The sequence below is a fragment of the Panulirus ornatus genome, chromosome 48 (genome assembly GCF_036320965.1).
Source record: "Panulirus ornatus isolate Po-2019 chromosome 48, ASM3632096v1, whole genome shotgun sequence".
NCBI lineage: Eukaryota > Metazoa > Arthropoda > Malacostraca > Decapoda > Palinuridae > Panulirus > Panulirus ornatus.
Genome location: NC_092271.1, coordinates 14,976,860 through 15,000,095, shown reverse-complemented (window position 1 = coordinate 15,000,095; position 23,236 = coordinate 14,976,860). Strand labels below are relative to the sequence as shown.

At 46.0% G+C, this 23,236-nt stretch overlaps 1 protein-coding gene across 2 annotated transcripts in view; it reads right to left on the bottom strand.

Moving 5' to 3' along the window:
* Sarm (sterile alpha and armadillo motif) overlaps window positions 1–23,236 on the bottom strand; it is a 652,833-nt gene that overhangs the window by 510,426 nt on the left and 119,171 nt on the right. For both annotated transcript variants that reach the window (XM_071690649.1, XM_071690650.1), the window contains exons 2-3: window positions 9,170–9,774; window positions 2,338–2,427 (exon numbers count right to left, since the gene is read on the bottom strand). In XM_071690649.1, the coding sequence (XP_071546750.1) occupies window positions 2,338–2,427; window positions 9,170–9,493 (414 nt within the window). In that variant the 5' untranslated portion in view covers window positions 9,494–9,774. The remainder of the gene's footprint in view (window positions 1–2,337; window positions 2,428–9,169; window positions 9,775–23,236) is intronic.

Sequence of the window (23,236 nt, the reverse complement as noted above, 5' to 3'; positions counted from 1 at the left end):
CGATTGTCCAAGACAAGCAACGAGCGCATCATAAATTTATTTGTAAAGACCTTCACTGATACTAAGATTATGATTCTTTGTGTATTTATAGAGTTGAGCCCAAACCTCCCATTGGCACCAAGAATCTTTCAGTTCTCCCTTTTATTGATAATTCTACTTTACTTCCCATGTTACTTAAATTCTTTAATTTAAATGTTGCCTTTAGCAACAATGATACTATAAAGAATATCTTAACAAGGAACTCACCAGAAAATTCTCCTGGGTGCATCTATAAAGTACCATGTAGAAATTGCAATAGGTTTTATGTTGGGCAGACTGGTAAAGATCTTTCTGTTAGACTTAAGCAACATAAATATAGTATAAGAACAGGACAAGAATCAAATGCCTTATTTGATCACGTTAAAAACTATGATCGTTGTATTGACTGGAGTAATGTCATCTCAGTTATTAACTCTAACTCCAGTACCACGAGAAATATCATTGAATCTTCTATTATTAAATACACAAAGAATTATAATCTTAGTATTAGTGAAGGTCTATACAAATTGGATAACTTTATCGTTGATAAAATTTGTAAACAATTCCCCTTCTTGTCCACATAATAAGTTTATGATACGCTCGTTGTCTGTCTTGGACAATCGCATGTTTACCAAATGGCGTCCTAGATACGTCTTTGTTGTATATCAACTGACTGTCATATTTCTCTCTTGTGTCTCCCCTGATGATGTGATTATTACACGAAAGTGCACGTGGGAACTTATCGTGTTTCATTTTCCCCGTGGACTCATAGGAATATACTTGATCAAGCGCAAAACTGTGATCCTTTCCAATATATATATATATATATATATATATATATATATATATATATATATATATATATATATATATATATATATATATATATATATATATGCCCCTCTCATACAGGGTACAACAATCAAGCCGTTATAAATCTTAGAAAATTCAAGGCATGTGAATCGACGCTGGCAAACACTTCGTAGTCAACCGCGCCAGAAGCAGATGAGAGCAACGCGGACAACATGGCAGACGGAGGAAGTGGCACGTACTCTCCCGCTGAGTAATGAACCAGTCCATAACAACCACCCTTGCTTCACCGTCCAATAATTCTCAAAGGTTAAATCTCTGAGGATCAAGGGGACTCTCCAGGCAAACTTTATGAGGTGACATCTTAAGGGTGTTGGACCTCGAATATGCATGCCTTGTAAATCACCAAAACCACAACAATAAATCCGATCATTGAAAACGAAACTAAATGTAGAAAACGCTGGCATCACCCACCTCCAGAATACACCGTCATGAGGGGGGTTTCCCCAGCTATCCAGAACAAAGAAAATAATGTCTGATCTAAAAGAGACGTGCCGGGAATGTACGGCAACACTCCACTTAACATGAACACTTGTTTTTTTTTTCTTTTACGTGGAAAAACAATAGGTACATTAGACGTAACGAATAGAGGCGGTGTCACAGCACGTCGAGGTGAAACAGTTGTTCGTCTCTGTCTCCCCAAAATGTAGTGTGGAGTAGGAGGAGGGAACGGAGGTGTAGCAGGACGAGATTGGTGGCTCCAGGGAGCAGAACCCCACGACACGTTGGCCAGTCATATCTACCCAGTATGCGGTGGAGGTTTACAGTGGGGGGAGGCCCTGAAGGAAACCTGACATGCTGCACACACGAGGCAAGTCTGTGGTATTATCTTGTCCGGGTAGGACGGGGCTCAGCTTTGTGCCCCTGGACGCGTGGTCTGCCTGCGCCACAGGCGCGTCTTCTGCCGTGCACGGACCCTTATCCACGTCACAGCCCATCGTATACCCAAGACGGAAAAGTCTTCTTCCGATTTTACAGATACAGTCCGGCATGCATATGCTTGCTGTGAAGATGTACGGCAGCCTCGATGTACAAGTTTTATAGACTAAGGTGTTACTAGGGCATTCTACCCGAAGGTTCCTCGCCAGTTTTCTGACAAGCAAATGTGAATGTCGTCATCCATTGTCCTGTATGTGTACGCTACTCACTCCATACATATGGGATTGTTTACATGCAGTATCGGAAGCAGAATCCTTGTACTACCCCTCACCGTGCGGGAATACGTGCAAAATACAACGTCAAATTACCAGCAAACACCGTGTACCTTGCCTCCCTGCTGCCTCCAGCGAGAGTGACAAGCCTGAGGTAAGAGTGAAAGAGAAAGGGAAAATGATGATGTGAGTATTGTGTGTGAGGGAGGGAGGGAGAGAGAGAGCGGTGGTGGGGCCTGCACGAGTCCTGAGGTGTGGGACTCGCGCGCGGGGGCTACCCATCCACCCACCTACGTACCTGCTGCTCAGGCTCCTGCTCGCTCTCCTTCTCCTTGTCCGACTTCTCCGACCTGGACGAGGCCACCGATTCCGTGGATGTTGATTTCTTCTGAAAAATACAAAGAGAACACGGGTCTGTGTTTAACCAGCCGAACACCGACAGTAAGTTTGCTACAAACCAAAAGTTGGAAAAAAGAATATAGAAAAAATGAACCCCAACCACAAAACAAAAGAAATATTTACCACAATAAAATCGATTTTCAGGACGGGACCGTCTCTAAGGCCACCACATCGGCGCTCACGAAGTCGTTAATAATAACATGATTCACCCGTTAGAAACTGATACTTAAAAAGACATTCCCGGTGGGTGAAAATACCAAATACTGTGGGAGACTTCACTAGCACCGACGGGTCACGCATTCACATACATACATACGTACGTGCGAGTGTGTGTGTGTGTGTGTGTGTGTGTGTGTGTGTGTGTGTGTGTGTGTGTACATGCGTGCGTTTAAGCCAGCAGCAAGTTTTTACCAGCTGAGTCACGACACATGCCGGAGTATGAATGGCGGAGCTCGGAGGGTCGTGGAGTGACACACACACACACACACACACACACACGGATGGGGTTGGGGGAAGGAGCCCTGGAGACGCAATCAATCTAAACCAAGAGTGTCAACCTCCCTCCCTGCACAGGGAACTAAGTAACCATGAGCAAATGATCACACACACACACATACATACACGTACTATCTATCATCACACGTATCCATCCTCACCCTGTGTCGCTGCTGCCTACTATACGTACTTTGACTTCAGCTTCTGTTATCATATTTCTGACGCATCAGACATCCTCCATATCGCACTTACGTACTGGTCAGTGATAAGTCAAAGACTGTTACGAATTCGCCAGTAAGACATGAGGTATTCAATCATTCTAACCACAGGGGTTAGGTTTGTGTGTCTGATGCGATCGGTCGTGCCTTGAGGACAGGAAGGGTACGAACGACTTACTGTTCTCCCAACCTTCATGCCCTTGGGAACAATTCTTGGATATGGCAGGACCTGTGACCTGACTCACGAAGGATCTGCTTTAAAGGTCACGACCTCGTACACAAGGGTCGTAGAGGTCTTACTCGAGGTTATTATTATCAGTATTATTATTGTTATCATTATCATTATTATTATCATTATCATTATATATATATATATATATATATATATATATATATATATATATATATATATATATATATATATATATATTTTTTTTTAAACTATTCGCCATTTCCCGCATTAGCGAGGTAGCGCTAAGAACAGAGAACTGGGCCTTTTTTGGAATATCCTCACCTGGCCCCCCTCTGTTCCTTCTTTTGGAAAATTTACACATGTTACATACGTCAATACGATTCAGGCAGTGTTTAACATTATGTTTACTGATGAGCAAAACCACTACCAATAAATCGTTTATCGGTATAACTAAAGCTATTTCAAACCCAGCTAATTATAATTTGTGTTACGGGTGTTATGAAAGCCCAGGATGTTCTACATGGGCGTTCATTACAGAGAGAATTATATACAACGAACAAGTTTTATTACCATTATTATTGTCGCTGTCTCCCGTGTTTGCGAGGTAGCACAAGAAAACAAACGAAAGAATGACCCAACCCACCCACATAACACATGTATATACATACACGTCCACACACGCACAAATACATACCTATACATCTCAACGTATATATATATATATATATATATATATATATATATATATATATATATATATATATATATATATATATATATTATCTCTGGGGATAGGGGAGAAAGAATACTTCCCACGTATTCCCTGCATGTCGTAGAAGGTGACTAAAAGGGGAGGGAGCGGGTGGCTGGAAATCCTCCCCTCTCGCTTTTTTTTTTTTAATTTTCCAAAAGAGGGAACAGAGAAGGGGGCCAGGTGAGGATATTCCCTCAAAGGCCCAGTCCTCTGTTCTCAACGCTACCACGCTAATGCGGGAAATGGCGAATAGTATGAAAAAAAAAAAAAATATAATATATATATATATATATGTATATATATATATATATATATATATATATATATATATATATATATATATATATATATATATATATATATATATATATATACACAGACATATACATATATACACATGTACATAATTCATACTGTCTGCCCTTGTTCATTCCCGTCGCCACCCCTCTACACATGAAATGACAACCCCCTTCCCCCGCATGTGCGCGAGGTAGCATTAGGAAAAGACAACGAAGGCCACATTCGTTCACACTCAAGTCTCTAGCTGTCATGTGTAATGCACCGACACCACAGCTCCCTTTCCACATCCAGGCCCCACAGAACTTTCCATGGTTTACCCCAGACGCTTCACATGCCCTGGTTCAGCCCATTGACAGCATCTCGACCCCGGTATACCACATTGTTCCAATTCACTCTATTCCTTGCACGCCTTTCACCCTCCTGCATGTTCAGGCCCCGATCACTCCAATTCTTTTTCACTCCATCCTTCCACCTCCAACAATTTGGTCTCCCACTTCTCCTTGTTCCCTCCACCTCTGACACGTATATCCTCTTTGTCAATATTATCTTGTTCCCTTGCGCTACCTCGCTAACGCAGAAGACGTCGGTTAGGTATATATATATATATATATATATATATATATATATATATATATATATTTTTTTTTTTTTTTTTTTTTTTTATACTTTGTCGCTGTCTCCCGCGTTTGCGAGGTAGCGCAAGGAAACAGACGAAAGAAATGGCCCAACCCCCCCCCCCCCCATACACATGTACATACACACGTCCACACACGCAAATATACATACCTACACAGCTTTCCATGGTTTACCCCAGACGCTTCACATGCCTTGATTCAATCCACTGACAGCACGTCAACCCCTGTATACCACATGGCTCCAATTCACTCTATTCCTTGCCCTCCTTTCACCCTCCTGCATGTTCAGGCCCCGATCACACAAAATCTTTTTCACTCCATCTTTCCACCTCCAATTTGGTCTCCCTCTTCTCCTCGTTCCCTCCACCTCCGACACATATATCCTCTTGGTCAATCTTTCCTCACTCATTCTCTCCATGTGCCCAAACCATTTCAAAACACCCTCTTCTGCTCTCTCAACCACGCTCTTTTTATTTCCACACATCTCTCTTACCCTTACGTTACTTACTCGATCAAACCACCTCACACCACACATTGTCCTCAAACATCTCATTTCCAGCACATCCATCCTCCTGCGCACATCTCTATCCATAGCCCACGCCTCGCAACCATACAACATTGTTGGAACCACTATTCCTTCAAACATACCCATTTTTGCTTTCCGAGATAATGTTCTCGACTTCCACACATTTTTCAAGGCTCCCAAAATTTTCGCCCCCTCCCCCACCCTATGATCCACTTCCGCTTCCATGGTTCCATCCGCTGCCAGATCCACTCCCAGATATCTAAAACACTTCACTTCCTCCAGTTTTTCTCCATTCAAACTCACCTCCCAATTGACTTGACCCTCACCCCTACTGTACCTAATAACCTTGCTCTTATTCCCATTTACTCTTAACTTTCTTCTTCCACACACTTTACCAAACTCAGTCACCAGCTTCTGCAGTTTCTCACATGAATCAGCCACCAGTGCTGTATCATCAGCGAACAACAACTGACTCACTTCCCAAGCTCTCTCATCCCCAACAGACTTCATACTTGCCCCTCTTTCCAGGACTCTTGCATTTACCTCCCTAACAACCCCATCCATAAACAAATTAAACAACCATGGAGACATCACACACCCCTGCCGCAAACCTACATTCACTGAGAACCAATCACTTTCCTCTCTTCCTACACGTACACATGCCTTACATCCTCGATAAAAACTTTTCACTGCTTCTAACAACTTGCCTCCCACACCATAAATTCTTAATACCTTCCACAGAGCATCTCTATCAACTCTATCATATGCCTTCTCCAGATCCATAAATGCTACATACAAATCCATTTGCTTTTCTAAGTATTTCTCACATACATTCTTCAAAGCAAACACCTGATCCACACATCCTCTACCACTTCTGAAACCGCACTGCTCTTCCCCAATCTGATGCTCTGTACATGCCTTCACCCTCTCAATCAATACCCTCCCATATAATTTACCAGGAATACTCAACAAACTTATACCTCTGTAATTTGAGCACTCACTCTTATCCCCTTTGCCTTTGTACAATGGCACTATGCACGCATTCCGCCAATCCTCAGGCACCTCACCATGAGTCATACATACATTAAATAACCTTACCAACCAGTCAACAATACAGTCACCCCCTTTTTTAATAAATTCCACTGCAATACCATCCAAACCTGCTGCCTTGCCGGCTTTCATCTTCCGCAAAGCTTTTACTACCTCTTCTCTGTTTACCAAATCATTTTCCCTAACCCTCTCACTTTGCACACCACCTCGACCAAAACACCCTATATCTGCCACTCTGTCATCAGACACATTCAACAAACCTTCAAAATACTCATTCCATCTCCTTCTCACATCACCGCTACTTGTTATCACCTCCCCATTTACGCCCTTCACTGAAGTTCCCATTTGCTCCCTTGTCTTACGCACCCTATTTACCTCCTTCCAGAACATCTATATATATATATATATATATATATATATATATATATATATATATATATATATATATTATCCCTGGGGATAGGGGAGAAAGAATACTTCCCACGTATTCCCTGCGTGTCGTAGAAGGCGACTAAAAGGGGAGGGAGCGGGTGGCTGGAAATCCTCCCCTCTCGTTTTTTTTAATTTTCCAAAAGGAGGAACAGAGAAGGGGGCCAGGTGAGGATTTTCCCTCTAAGGCCCAGTCCTCTGTTCTTAACGCTACCTCGCAAATGCGGGAAATGGCGAATCGTATGAAAAAAAAAAAAAAAATATATATATATATATATATATATATATATATATATATATATATATATATATATATATATATATAATATATATATAATATATATATATATATTTTCTTTTTTTTTTCGTACTATTCGCCATTTCCCGCGATAGCGAGGTAGCGTTAAGAACAGAGGACTGGGCCTTTGAGGGAATATCCTCACCTGGCCCCCTTCTCTGTTCCTTCTTTTGGAAAATTGAAAAAAACGAGGGGGGAGGATATATATATATATATATATATATATATATATATATATATATATATATATACATATATATATATATATATATATATATATATATATATATATATATATATATATATATATATATATATATATATATATATAATCATTCTAGCAGAACTCAGACCTTGTTAAAGACAGCAATCAAACTTCTATAAGAATACACATGAAATACATACGATTAGTCGAGCCTCCATGAGTTTGAAATAACTTTCGCATGTCAAAGTTACAATTCTTACTTGCGTTACGTTATTTGGTCAAAAATTATTTTTCAAATATTTTGCCGCAAGAGCTGGTAATTCATTATGCCCTCCTATCCATCCTGTGGGCCGTGGCGCATAAGATCGTTACAAGAGAGCACAAAAGGTCAAGGGATCGGGCATCAGGGATTGAATTGTATTACTGGTTCCACAGTGAGGAAATAATGTCAACAAGGATTGGCACACATGGTATATAAAACGACCTATTCTATTTACCAGTGTTACCTCTGAACCAAACATCTCCTATGAGAAAATGGTCCAAGTTCACAATGAAGAAAATGAAAGGTGGGTAACTACGTTAATTTGTATTTTAAATTGATGTAACCTCCAAATTAAATGTTTTTCATCTTAAAACATCGTTTTTATTTCTAGTTATTTTTTTCTATCCATAATCTTGAATATCAAAGGGTACAAAATGCATTTGCATCCATATACGGAGATGGTTTAATTCGCAATCCGACATCGTAGTGGCTTCCACGAAGTTTTCTACGCCCAAATGTTATACAAGTACGCCCTCACATGCACATTTATAATAATGCGTGTACAACATCTGGACGACTCAAAAAAACCATCAATGAAACGTGCACCAATATATCATGGGCTGTGAAAGCTAAGACTTGAATAGGTCTTGCGCTAAAGCACACGCATGCGCATTGTCATGAAGTCAGGTTCACTCCATACCACGGGATCGAAGCTTCCATCTTCAGGATCACTGATGAAGCTAAGCTGAGAGCAAAGGGTAGGCCCAAGATACTCACGACCCAGAGAGATGCCGGGTGCAGCAAGTCTCCATCCGTCAACGGTGCGACACAGTTTTCAAAACATGGGAATTGTACCAGTGCAATCAGGGTCCTGCGTCTTCGTTGTATAGTGAAGGGGGGACAACAAGTTTGACTCTCTACAGCTACGGTTCTCGTCATGAATCATTATTATTATCATCATTATTATTATTATTATCATTATTATTATTATTACTATTATCATTATTATTTCATTGTTACTATTATTATTATTACTCTTATCATCATCATTATTATTATTATCATTATTATTATTATTATTATTATTATTATTATTATTATTATTATACAAAACCTCACATATACTAATCGTATGGGAAGAGGGAAGTAGAGCTGGGTCGCGTATAGACCACGTCCAATACCAGGTTAAGGCTTGACGAATCTTCATCAAGTAAAACAGTGACATCAAGATAACAGCTGCCAGTGTGCGCGGGCAGGTATTACAAGACTGGTGCGTCTCTCCACTCTAAAAGCACATTGAATCCAGTGTTCATCTCAATCAATCAAGACTTCAAGAATGAAAATAAGACAGAATCAAGCAACTCACCCGTCCGTCCATCTTCCACTTGGGCGAGCCCTTGTAGTTCTTGTATCTGTTGGAGGACAAGCCGAAGTGCTTGGCGTTCTTGTCGTTGGGCGCCGCCTTCTCCCTGAGCCCTTGCCTGTGGTTGTTGTTGACACCATTGGCGGAGGACTTGCCGCCCAGGTTTGGGGCGCTGGCGGACGAGGAGTTCCTGTAGCGTCGCTGGCACTCGCACATGCTGGCCGACCTGCCGGGGTCGTGGCGGGAGGGGCTCGAGTAGTGGTCTCGCAGGGAGCGGATGAATATGGACGTCGGCAAGTCCCCCTGCACCCCGTCCCTGTTCCCCATCGGTCACATCTCACTGTACTCACTTCTCGAAAATCACATTCTGCTTCGGGTACAGTCATGAGACACTGCTGGCTCACGCGCCCTCCTCAGAGGTTCGGTCTGTGGCGAAAATTTTCAAAACGAGGTTGAAAACACCCAGACTCCTGTGCTCTTCTGGCACCGTCCTTCAGCACCGAACAACTGTTTTATCTTCAACACACATCCTTACGTCTCTCCTCTTCTTTTCCTTTTCTTTCTACTCACGCACTATCAGGACTCATCTTTACGTCTCCCTCTCTCTTCTGAAACACATTAAAATACAATAAACAACCAACACATACACAACAAAAGTTTTCTGTCAATCACTCGGGTGAACGAGGCTGCACGCGTTCCCGTCAGTAGTACAACCCACACCTTCCTGTGTGACTCGTTCTCATCTGATACATCACCAGTGTTCGTCCACCTGCGGTTAGCAGCCAGACGCAACACCACACACTTCAACAAGTCCAGTTTGTCCTGTGTTCCTTTATGTCCTGGAAAAAAAAAAAAAATAACGGGCCAAAGGCTGACAAGCCCCAAAGCAGCCTATCTACTGTGCAGGTGTGTGTGTGCGTGTGTGTGTGTGTGTGTGTGTGTGTGTGTGTGTGTGTGTGTGTGTGGGAGGTGAACACCTGCCGCAGGTGTGTGTGGGAGGCCAGAGGTGGGGGTCACACACACACACACACACACACACTGTCCTCTCCCTCCAGGTCAGGGTTGTACCTACAACACGAACTTAACCTCCACTTCGATATAACAAGCCAAGGCCGGGGGTCACCTCCAAACCTATATATGTAACTGTATATCTTTGTATCATTCTTGAACACTACATCATCTGTCTTCTGCACTGAATGCGTCCGATACGTGAATTCCACACTAGACCCAGCTGAGGGGTAAAGCTTCGCCGGTTATTCCTTCATGTTCACCTTATGCGAAGCCCAAGTGTAGCGACTCCTAGCCAGCTGGTGGTGCCGTCGCTGGCTGGCGGGAGGTGTGTGTGTGTGTGTGTGGCGACACCCCAGCATCAAGGGTACGGAAAGAACCACCCCCAACCACACTCGTGCCACTCTATGGTCCGCGCACGCCGGGTTTCATACTTCTCTTGAATTCTGTAACAAACAAAAGAAGATTCAGTACAGAAAAAGTACATAACGTTGAAGATACTTTATACATTCCACCATATACAATCAAATATTAATGCTATAAAGAGGAGACATGTAATTCATCTGTAGGCTCCACGTTAGACAAGAGATATTTATCTATTCATTTATTCATCTATCTATTATTCATATGTTTATTCATGTATAGGGGTAAATAACTGTACGTCAGTTGTTTGAGATGAAAAGTTTTGGTTATGATCAACGTGTGTAGCTTTAGACATGAAAATGAAAACTTGATGTTAAAGATGCAGCGAGAATACAAATTACCATATATATATATATATATATATATATATATATATATATATATATATATATATATATATATATACATATATATATATATATATATATATATATATATATATATATATATATATATATATATATATATATATATATATATATATATATATATATAAGTTTTTGTACACAAGACCATACGGGTTTTGTTTTTACCCTTCCACGTATGTGTGTGTATGTGACCGGACGCCACCCCAACGTGACAGTAATGTACTACAAGCCTCCTCCCAAGTGGTCATAATTATGACCCCAGACAAGGATTCGTTTTTAAGAGTTCGGGTTCATCGTGTTCGTCTCCCATGTGAAGAGGGGGGCAAGCTATCCAGACTTCAAGTGGGTAACATTCTTTAAAACGAGGGACGAGGCCTGGCCTCTCAGGGCCTCGTGTAAGGAGGGGCTTTACAGAGATGGGGTTCAGAAAGGAGACGAGGGACGAGTGAGCCAGGGGTTACGAGGCGCACACGGAGGGAGGCGCTAGCAGGGGAGGGGGTCATACTAGAACTAGGTCATTACTGATGCCACAGGTTTCTCGGTCACCCCAACTTCACCTGTGAGGAGTGCCAGGTGACATGACGACGCAAGGCACAATGACATGAGCCTCCCACTTCACGGAGGGAAATGAGAATACAAAATAACGTACTCACATCAGACATACAACGAAATCACATGTATCTATCTACTGATCATGCCAATTGTACTGACCAAATAGTTCGAAGCTGTGGTCGTACCTACAGCTCTGTATCATCAGCTGCTAGCGATACACAAGTATAGAATATCCACACCAGGAGAAAAGAGACATCCAGAGACCATGTGAACCTCAAGTCTTCCATCGGGCCCCTTGAAAGCAACATGTTGTTTACCTCGATTTCTTGTTCTTTTGTTCGCCAGGTCTCGACACAACACAGGCCACTGACGGCCCCTCCTCCGAATGCTCCATAGAAAAAGAATGTAATCGAGGATATGTTACGAGTGATGACTACAGAGGAACTGAGGAACTATGAGATGAGAGAGAGAACAACGGACGCATTTCTCACTGACTCACGGAGGAGAAATGCTACGGATCTTCGAGTGATCATGGCTGATGCCTTCACGTTGACAGAGCACAAGAGAGCAGCTGCTGCCTCATCAAAGATGTGAGTGAGGCTGGAATATGCGAAGCCTTAACATGAGGCTGGTGAAAATGATGACAGTAGCTCCTCGAGGCTCCCTATATCCTTCGCAGCAGGAGAAAAATTCGATTCAGGAAATGCTAATGTAGAATTCACATTCCACACTGATACTCCAAAATCAAAACGAGGACGGGAACGACTGAGAGAGAGAGAGAGAGAGAGAGAGAGAGAGAGAGAGAGAGAGAGAGAGAGAGAAAGAGAGAGAGAGAGAGAGAGAGAGAGAGAGAGAGAGAGAGAATATATATATATATATATATATATATATATATATATATATATATATATATATATATATATATATATATACAGGGAGGTAAATGCAAGAGTTTTGGAAAGAGGGGCAAGTATGAAGTCTGTTGTGGATGAGAGAGCTTGGGAAGTGAGTCAGTTGTTGTTCGCTGATGATACAGCGCTGGTGGCTGATTCATGTGAGAAACTGCAGAAGCTGGTGACTGAGTTTGGTAAAGTGTGTGAAAGAAGAAAGTTAAGAGTAAATGTGAATAAGAGCAAGGTTATTAGGTACAGTAGGGTTGAGGGTCAAGTCAATTGGAAGGTAAGTTTGAATAGAGAAAAACTGGAGGAAGTAAAGTGTTTTAGATATCTGGGAGTGGATCTGGCAGCGGATGGAACCATGGAAGCGGAAGTGGATCATAGGGTGGGGGAGGGGGCGAAAATCCTGGGAGCCTTGAAGAATGTGTGGAAGTCGAGAACATTATCTCGGAAAGCAAAAATGGGTATGTTTGAAGGAATAGTGGTTCCAACAATGTTGTATGGTTGCGAGGCGTGGGCTATGGATAGAGTTGTGCGCAGGACGATGGATGTGCTGGAAATGAGATGTTTGAGGACAATGTGTGGTGTGAGGTGGTTTGATCGAGTAAGTAACGTAAGGGTAAGAGAGATGTGTGGAAATAAAAAGAGCGTGGTTGAGAGAGCAGAAGAGGGTGTTTTGAAATGGTTTGGGCACATGGAGAGAATGAGTGAGGAAAGATTGACCAAGAGGATATATGTGTCGGAGGTGGAGGGAACGAGAAGTGGGAGACCAAATTGGAGGTGGAAAGATGGAGTGAAAAAGATTTTGTGTGATCGGGGCCTGAACATGCAGGAGGGTGAAAGGAGGGCAAGGAATAGAGTGAATTGGATCGATGTGGTATACCGAGGTTGACGTGCTGTCAGTGGATTGAATCAGGGCACGTGAAGCGTCTGGGGTAAACCATGGAAAGCTGAGTAGGTATGTATATTTGCGTGTGTGGACGTATGTATATACATGTGTATGGGGGTGGGTTGGGCCATTTCTTTCGTCTGTTTCCTTGCGCTACCTCGCAAACGCGGGAGACAGCGACAAAGCAAAAAAAAAAAAAAAAAAAAAATATATATATATATATATATATATATATATATATATATATATATATATATGGCCCAAATCACTTCAACTTATGCTCTGCAAGTATTAGGATCATCACGAATCATTCACCGAAAACATTCTAAATCTCACTGGACACATAGCAACCAAGCGTACCATATCAGGGAGCTGGGGAGGACACTCGCCTACAACCCGCGGCCTCATACAACCTGATGTGTACAAGGAGCTACAGAGAAGCCTGTCCCTTAATGGTTCACACTCCAACATTATATCAACTTATGGAACTCAATCCCTTTGTCTGTACCTAGTTACTTGTCCTTGTCTTCAAAATTCTGTTAAGACTAAGAACTCTCTCTTCATCTCTCCATACCTGCCACAACAACACTACACCCACACTCTCTCAGCAGTACCATCGTCTTACCCTTATATGACAAATATATATCTCTACCCAGTCACAAGAGGACGGTGGACACAAACACGTCCTGTGACCGACTTGTACATCGTTCACCCAGTGTGGCAGTGGTGCTGGAGACGACATGATTCTCACACCCTTAAGGGTCAAGTCAAAGGCCGAGCTATAATACCCAAGTGTCATAACGTCGTGCTCAAGGGTTGCACTATCGTACTCGAGGGTAGTACATCCGAGCGTCGTACCCTGATGTTCAGGGGGTTGTGGTATATCAATATAACGAACATCTAAGCCAAGGTTCGCCTTCATCACCTCAGTAGTTATTTGCAACCACATAAACCACATCAACGTGTACTCACACAACCTTACGTGACCATCTTGTCCACATTACAAACAGATCTGGTGACTAGACTCTATGTATGTACTTGTACCGAGGATTAGAAACAGTAAACATTGCTCACACGTGTACCGTCGTCTCTTGACAGATTATTCCTCGTCACAATTCGAGGATCCTCCGCCTCTTCCTTACCTACCAACAGCGTTGTCCTTCAGGGTTCTGTTCGGTCTCCTACTCTCCATTTTACGACAATATCACACAAAGAGGTTTTGCGACAGTCGCAAACGAAGCTTCGGTTGTTCGTCAGGAAGATAACAACCGACATGATTGGGATGCAACGAGACAGCCACGGAACACAACACCTCCACGCGACAGACCACTTCAACATCCAAGAAGACACACTAAAAGCCAGCCCCTACAACCCATCCCTACATCCCAGCCTACCAGAGCAAACCACCCGACTGGGTCTCAGCGACATACCATTCCCTGTGCAAGTTCCTGCTGGGGAAACGGTCATAATCGTCCCGTCCCCACAACACATACCGTACGACACGGCTGGGTCAACAGGTGGAGGGATCAACCATCCAGCTGCTGCAGGAGTCCGTAACAGGATCACTTTCCGCTAGCATTACATCCACGTCATCTGGTGAGAAGGTAGCCGACCTGGTGACCACCCTCCCTTCCCAAGGAACTCCTGACTCAGGCGGCCTTGTCCGTGGTAGCTGCCACTTGGCAAAGGACTCACGTCCCTCTGACATTCTTTTCTTCTCTTTCCCCAAGGACGGCATTCCGACCTCTCCCAGTTGTGCACTAGCTGCTTATCGTCAAAAGTGAAAATGAACGGCTGAGTTGGCTGCCTGGACCGACCATGGGGCTCAAACAGACGCCTGATGATTCAAAAGAACCAAATTGCTCACCCCTAAATCACGGTGGGTCATAACAATAATACTCGGGCAATAATATCACTTATAAACCCATAATCATGTTTTCCAGAAATGACCAATCAACACCTTGGTATCCTCAGTAACATGACGTAAATCCTGGCCAGGTACTGAAGGTCTCGCGTAGTGTCTGGGAGAACATTACCCGCAGGTCTTTGATGTTCGACCAGGACGCACCTCAGGCCAAGCCAAGGCTGAGGCAATTACTACCTGCTCGTCGTCTCCCTCATCACCCCGTTGCCTCGTCTTCCCTCCAGTGCGTTGCTGGCTTTCGGTACACAGACACACACACTCACACTTTGCATCTCACACGTAACACTCGTCAAAATGTAACTTACACCACTTTTAACTATGAGCTCTGGATTTGCCTGAGGTGTGACATACGCGCTAGCAAAATCTTCCAAAAAAAATTGCAGGTATTCGTAGGTAGGGAGGTACCCTACCATTAACCCCTCCGAGTGCTTAGTATGTTTACCTCATTACTAAATTCCAACGAAAATACTCCTGAAGGTCTGCACACCTCGAGACACATGCTGACCAGCGTTCCCCTTATTTACCATTGCATCTTCAAACACACTCACTGACGTGCCCCTTCCATATAAACTCACACCTTCACACATAACTGACCACCTGCTGGCGTGTCCCTTACATCCATACTTACATCCTTACACACACACACACACACACACACACACACACACACACACACACACTGCTCCAACCGACACCCAGATCTTCACAACACCTGCAGCTCTGCCTAACTTCCTTATGACACACCTGATCACAGTGGCCCATCCTCCCAGGCTTCCTTCCTTCCTTCCTTTACACCCCGACGCCCGTGTGGTGAGGCGGCAGAGGGATGAATGGTGGTGATATGCACAGCGACACCGTACGTGAAGGCACACACTCCCACATAACAGAAGGCCTCTCTTCGTGACGAAGGAGGTCCTGGAGGGAGATCCTCCCGGCAGGAGTGGAGGGTACAGAGTGGGTGCACCTCTCCCGATAGTGAACGGTAATCTATTCTCAGCACGGAAACACGGACGAGGACCAGCCACGTTGTTGTGAATGTTCGTGACGAGGTAATGAAGGCCTCCCGCTCCACCACCACACACACCACGCCTCCTCCCCACCCCACCGGTCGCGCCACTCCAACTGACCTTTATCATACCTCTCCACCAGCCACCCTAACATTCTGCCCTCTCATGCCACACAAAACTCCATCCCAGTACCGAACCTCACCACGCCACCCAACCTCATCTTAGTATCAATCGGACCTCACCATACCACCCAGCCCAGTATCGAACCTCACGACACTATCCAGTCTCACCGCAGTATCGATGGAACCTCACCAAGCCACCGAACCCCAACCCAGTACCGAAGCCCAGCAGGCCAGCACAGGCGCCCTCCCGTGGGTATACCAGACTCTGAGCATGAAAAATCCACCTGCCCCAGCCAGGGAGCACAACACATCTCACCACAACCTACTGGAGGTGCAGGAGACCTAGACATTACGAGCGAACCCAGACCAGGAGCACTGGTGATAAGGTAAGTTAGCGTGACCTGAGGGGGAGTAGCAGCGGCCACGCCCTCCTGAGGCGGACTTGGCACCTAAATTGGTCAAGGATGTGTGACCCGCAAACACGTCTACAGACGAAATGGCCAGAAAGGAGCGACTGGCGACGCAGGAGCCTCGTTCCTGATAGCTGGCTCCCACCCACCCCCTAGTGGCTTGGGGATCCTTTAGGGGTGTGGGTGAGACCTGGGGAGGAAGACGATCGTCTGGGTAGAGTCTCTATCCGTCAAGATGGCTAGATTGTCAGACCTGTATATATTGATCGCTTCAGTCTTCCATCTTCCCTCTGAAAGCCATTTATAAGCGTGAAGTGTTGAGAGGACCGGGTGAGATCTGGAATGAGAGGTAGGGAGCGTGGAGGGAAGCAGGAAATGTGAAACAATGTGAAGTGGCAGATAGGAGGAGGGGAGTGAGGAAGCAGGTGGGAGATAAGGAGACAGAGAGACGATGTGACGATGGGTACGGGAAATGAAGAGAGATGACGGGGTGGCGAGAAGCAGACACGAGATGTGAAGTGAGGGACTGCGCTGTGTGTGAGAGAGAAATGAGGCGAGACACATGGGCAGTAACGAAGCATTGGAGAGACACAGAGACAGATCTGTTAGCGAGACAAGAAGTGAAAGACGAGGAGCGAGGCAACATAAAGAGACATTACCCAGACCACATCTCCATCAACATCAACACAGCCTTGGTTTCCGTCAACAGTTACACCATCACCCTCGTTCGGTGCATCTCAAAGCCCCGTCAACATCACCATCAACAACACCGTCACCTGTAAGCACATCTAACCTTTCCACCATCGTCACCTGTAAGCACATCTAACGTTTCCACCACCGTCACCTGTAAGCACATCTAACGTTTCCACCACCGTCACCTGTGAGCACATCTAACGTTTCCACCACCGTCACCTGTAAGCACATCTAACGTTTCCAGCACCATCATGAAGGCGTCCCTCAATAATCCCGTCAGCAGTGCTGATCCTCTTCCCATTAGCCCGGTTTCTAGTCACGGAGAGCTGGCTGATGTGTACCTCCGCCAGGAGCAAGACCACATTCGTCACAATGTCAGCTGGATCACATGATGATAATGTGCGCGTTGGTGATTCAAGGTTGTGATGTCTGTTTCTTTCCACACACCTCCAAGCTTTGGAATTCTACACGTTGTTTACCATTCATGTTTTTCCACAACAACTACGTAGGCCTGGCTCTCTGTAAACATTATGTCTTACACATCCTTAAAACCTTCACCAATTCTTCCTCTTGTAAAAGTTAAGTTTTTCACCCCCAAAAAATTATTATTTCTTCCTCTTCTCTCCTTATTTGCCTATATCTTTAAACCTTGTATTTCATTTAAGACCCAGTCCGAACGAGGACTTTTTCCCGAGATTAGACCTGTCGATATTAAAATCATCAATCATCAAACTCGTCCGTAATTTCAAAAACTTCTCTCGCAACACAAGTACACAGCACGGCCGGCGCCTCCGCCAGCGAATCAGTCGCCTCTTTAGCAACATCGTCAACTCCCGCCACCGACGCCTCCGTCTGCAGTCATCATCACCTTGGTAACTTAGCGTCCCTCCTGACGTACCAACCGCAAGATTACCTCATAAATTCCCTGCTATGATCCCCATACGAAGTCAGGAGGCGGGAATGGCTTCAACAGGTGGTGGCGGGACGTGTGTGAAGGGAGGGTGGCAACGCCTGGCAGTCGCCGGGCGAGGCAGCATCATGCTCTCCAGTGACCAGCATGACCTGACGGCCAGAAGTGACATAACTCACCCAACAGACAAGAGTCTTTTAAGGAGAATATTAGATCACGTTGAGGCAAAAGACGACGACCGTCCCTCATCGGTGTAATGATGTGTCCGCCTACCACCACGGGAGACTGGACTTAAAAGAACGCCTTCCATCACCGCTGAGGTAGCCTGCTGTGGCACCAGTGGATAGATGATAATTATCTGCATCCACGGAACACCCCTCCACAACCTGACTCACGGAACACCCCTCCACAACCTGACTCACGGAACCCCTCCACAACCTGACTCACGGAACACCCCTCCACAACCTGACTCACGGAACCCCTCCATAACCTGACTCACGGAACACCCCTCCACAACCTGACTCACCGAACCCCTCCACAACCTGACTCACGGAACACCCCTCCACAACCTGACTCACGAGAAACCCCTCCACAACCTGACTCACGGAACACCCCTCCACAACCTGACTCACCGAACACCCCTCCACAACCTGACTCACGGAACCCCCTCCATAACCTGACTCACGGAACCCCCTCCATAACCTGACTCACGGAACACCCCTCCATAACCTGACTCACGGAACACCCCTCCATAACCTGACTCACGGAACCCCTCCACAACCTGACTCACGGAACACACCTCCATAACCTGACTCACGGAACCCCTCCACAACCTGACTCACGGAACCCCTCCACAACCTGACTCACGAAAAACCCCCTCCACAACCTGACTCACAGAACACCCCTCCACAACCTGACTCACGGAACACCCCTCCATAACCTGACTCACGGAACACCCCTCCATAACCTGACTCACGGAACCCCCTCCACAACCTGACTCACGGAACACCCCTCCATAACCTGACTCACGGAACCCCTCCACAACCTGACTCACCGAACCCCTCCACAACCTGACTCACGGAACCCCTCCACAACCTGACTCACCGAACTCCTCCACAACCTGACTCACCGAACCCCTCCACAACCTGACTCACCGAATCCCTCCACAACCTGACTCACGAGAAACCCCTCCACAACCTGACTCACGGAACCCCCTCCACAACCTGACTCACGGAACACCCCTCCACAACCTGACTCACGGAACACCCCTCCACAACCTGACTCACGGAACACCCCTCCACAACCTGACTCACGGAACACCCCTCCACAACCTGACTCACGGAACACCCCTCCACAACCTGACTCACCGAACACCCCTCCACAACCTGACTCACGGAACACCCCTCCACAACCTGACTCACCGAACACCCCTCCACAACCTGACTCACGGAACACCCCTCCACAACCTGACTCACGGAACACCCCTCCACAACCTGACTCACCGAACACCGCTCCACAACCTGACTCACGGAACACCCCTCCATAACCTGACTCACGGAACCCCCTCCACAACCTGACTCACGAGAAACCCCTCCACAACCTGACTCACGGAACACCCCTCCACAACCTGACTCACGAGAAACCCCTCCACAACCTGACTCACGAGAAACCCCTCCACAACCTGACTCACGGAACACCCCTCCACAACCTACTCACCTCACTTCTTAAGCAGCTCTCGCTAACAAAGAAAACGGAAAAAAAAAGAGTCGATACATAAATACGTATTTAAATAAACAACTCGTGTCATAAGAGAGTGACCTTTCCAGGTCTAAACAAGAACCATATATGGCCAGAGAGTTATCCTGAAGGAGATCCACGTGTTCAGACGTTACTCAGCTCGTGGTTCTAACTCAGTAATTCTCAACTTTTATTGTCCCACCAACCTCTTCACTATGTGTCAGTATGTCATTACCCCCCCCCCCCCCCGCTCCTCCAAGACTGATTCCCCCCTCCCTCTCCAAGATTGTCTGATCCCCCCCTCAAGACTGTCTGATTCCCCCCCTCTCCAAGATTGTCAGATCCCTCCTCTATAAAGATTGTCTGATTCCCCCCTCTCCAAAATTGTCTGATTCCCCCCCCTCTCCAAGATTGTCTGATTTCCCCCTCTCCAAGAATGTCTGGTTCCCCCCTCTCCAAGATTGTCTGATTTCCCCCTCTCCAAGATTGTCTGATTCCCCCTCCCTCTGCAAGATTGTCTGATTCCCCCCTCTCCAAGATTGTCTGATTCCCCCTCCCTCTGCAAGATTGTCTGATTCCCCCCTCTCCAAGATTGTCAGATTTCCCCCTCTCCAAGATTGTCTGATTTCCCCCTCTCCAAGATTGTCTGATTCCCCCTCCCTCTCCAAGATTGTCTGATTTCCCCCTCTCCAAGATTGTCTGATTCCCCCTCCCTCTGCAAGATTGTCTGATTTCCCCCTCTCCAAGATTGTCTGATTCCCCCTCCCTCTGCAAGATTGTCTGATTCCCCCCTCTCCAAGATTGTCTGATTTCCCCCTCTCCAAGACTGTCTGATTCCCCCTCTCCAAGAATGTCTGGTTCCCCCTCCTCTCAAGATTGTCTGATTTCCCCCTCTCCAAGATTGTCTGATTTCCCCCCTCTCCAAGATTGTCTGATTCCCCCTCCTCTGCAAGATTGTCTGATTCCCCCCTCTCCAAGATTGTCAGATTTCCCCCTCTCCAAGATTGTCTGATTTCCCCCTCTCCAAGACTGTCTGATTCCCCCTCTCCAAGATTGTCTGATTCCTCCCTCTCCAAGACTGTCTGATTCCCCCCCCCCCTCTCCAAGATTGTCTGATTCCCCCCTCTCCAAGACTGTCTGATTCCTCCCTCTCCAAGACTGTCTGATTCCCCCCTCTCCAAGACTGTCTGATTCCTCCCTCTCCAAGACTGTCTGATTCCCCCCTCTCCAAGATTGTCTGATTCCCCCCTCTCCAAGATTGTCTGGTTCCCCCCTCTCCAAGATTGTCTGATTCCCCCCCCTCTCCAAGACTGTCTGATTCCCCCCCTCTCCAAGACTGTCTGATTCCCCCCCTCTCCAAGATTGTCTGATTCCCCCCCTCTCCAAGACTGTCTGATTCCCCCCTCTCCAAGACTGTCTGATTCCCCCCTCTCCAAGACTGTCTGATTCCCCCCTCTCCAAGACTGTCTGATTCCCCCCTCTCCAAGACTGTCTGATTCCTCCCTCTCCAAGACTGTCTGATTCCCCCCTCTCCAAGATTGTCTGATACCCCCTCTCCAAGATTGTCTGATACCCCCCTCTCCAAGATTGTCTGATTCCCCCCCTCTCCAAGATTGTCTGATCCCCCCTCTCCAAGATTGTCTGATCCCCCCCTCTCCAAGATTGTCTGATTCCCCCCTCTCCAAGATTGTCTGATTCCCCCCCTCTCCAAGATTGTCTGATCCCCCCCTCTCCAAGACTGTCTGATCCCCCCTCTCCAAGATTGTCTGATTCCCCCCTCTCCAAGATTGTCTGATTCCCCCCTCTCCAAGACTGTCTGATTCCCCCCCTCTCCAAGATTGTCTGATTCCCCCCTCTCCAAGATTGTCTGATACCCCCTCTCCAAGATTGTCTGATCCCCCCTCTCCAAGACTGTCTGATCCCCCCTCTCCAAGATTGTCTGATACCCCCCTCTCCAAGATTGTCTGATACCCCCCTCTCCAAGATTGTCTGATTCCCCCCTCTCCAAGATTGTCTGATTCCCCCCCCTCTCCAAGATTGTCTGATTCCCCCCTCTCCAAGATTGTCTGATTCCCCCCCCTCTCCAAGATTGTCTGATTCCCCCCCTCTCCAAGATTGTCTGATTCCCCCCCCTCTCCAAGATTGTCTGATTCCCCCCTCTCCAAGATTGTCTGATACCCCCCTCTCCAAGATTGTCTGATACCCCCCTCTCCAAGATTGTCTGATTCCCCCCTCTCCAAGACTGTCTGATTCCCCCCTCTCCAAGATTGTCTGATTCCCCCCTCTCCAAGATTGTCTGATTCCCCCCCTCTCCAAGATTGTCTGATTCCCCCCTCTCCAAGATTGTCTGATACCCCCCTCTCCAAGATTGTCTGATTCCCCCCCCTCTCCAAGATTGTCTGATTCCCCCCTCTCCAAGATTGTCTGATACCCCCCTCTCCAAGATTGTCTGATTCCCCCCTCTCCAAGATTGTCTGATTCCCCCGTCTCCAAGATTGTCTGATACCCCCCTCTCCAAGATTGTCTGATTCCCCCCCCCTCTCCAAGATTGTCTGATACCCCCCTCTCCAAGATTGTCTGATACCCCCCTCTCCAAGATTGTCTGATTCCCCCCCCCCTCTCCAAGATTGTCTGATACCCCACCTCTCCAAGACTGTCTGGTCCCCCCCCCCCCCCTCTCCAAGATTGTCTGACTCAAAAGTTACATTCCAAATAATACGTAAACAAAGAAACAAAAAAACAAGAAAAAGTCAAAGATAACAACTATAAATGGAATAATTTTCACACATAAAAAAGTGAGATATTTATCTTTATTCTAAATCTAATCTGTGACATATTCGATAAAGTGTGATGTCCTGTAGATTACTATGTAGAATCGGAGTGTGTGTAGATAGATCAAAATTTCAACGGTTTGAGTCGGCCAACCTGGGGTCCCAATCCCCCACCGGCTGAGAACCACCCATGAATCTATCTAGTCGATGACGGCCCTTAATGACTCCGGCCCTAAAGACCAAATTAACCAACCAATCCACCAGGGAGAAAGAATACTTCCCACGTATTCCCTGCGTGTCGTAGAAGGCGACTAAAAGGGGAGGGAGTGGGGGGCTAGAAATCCTCCCCTCTCAATTTTT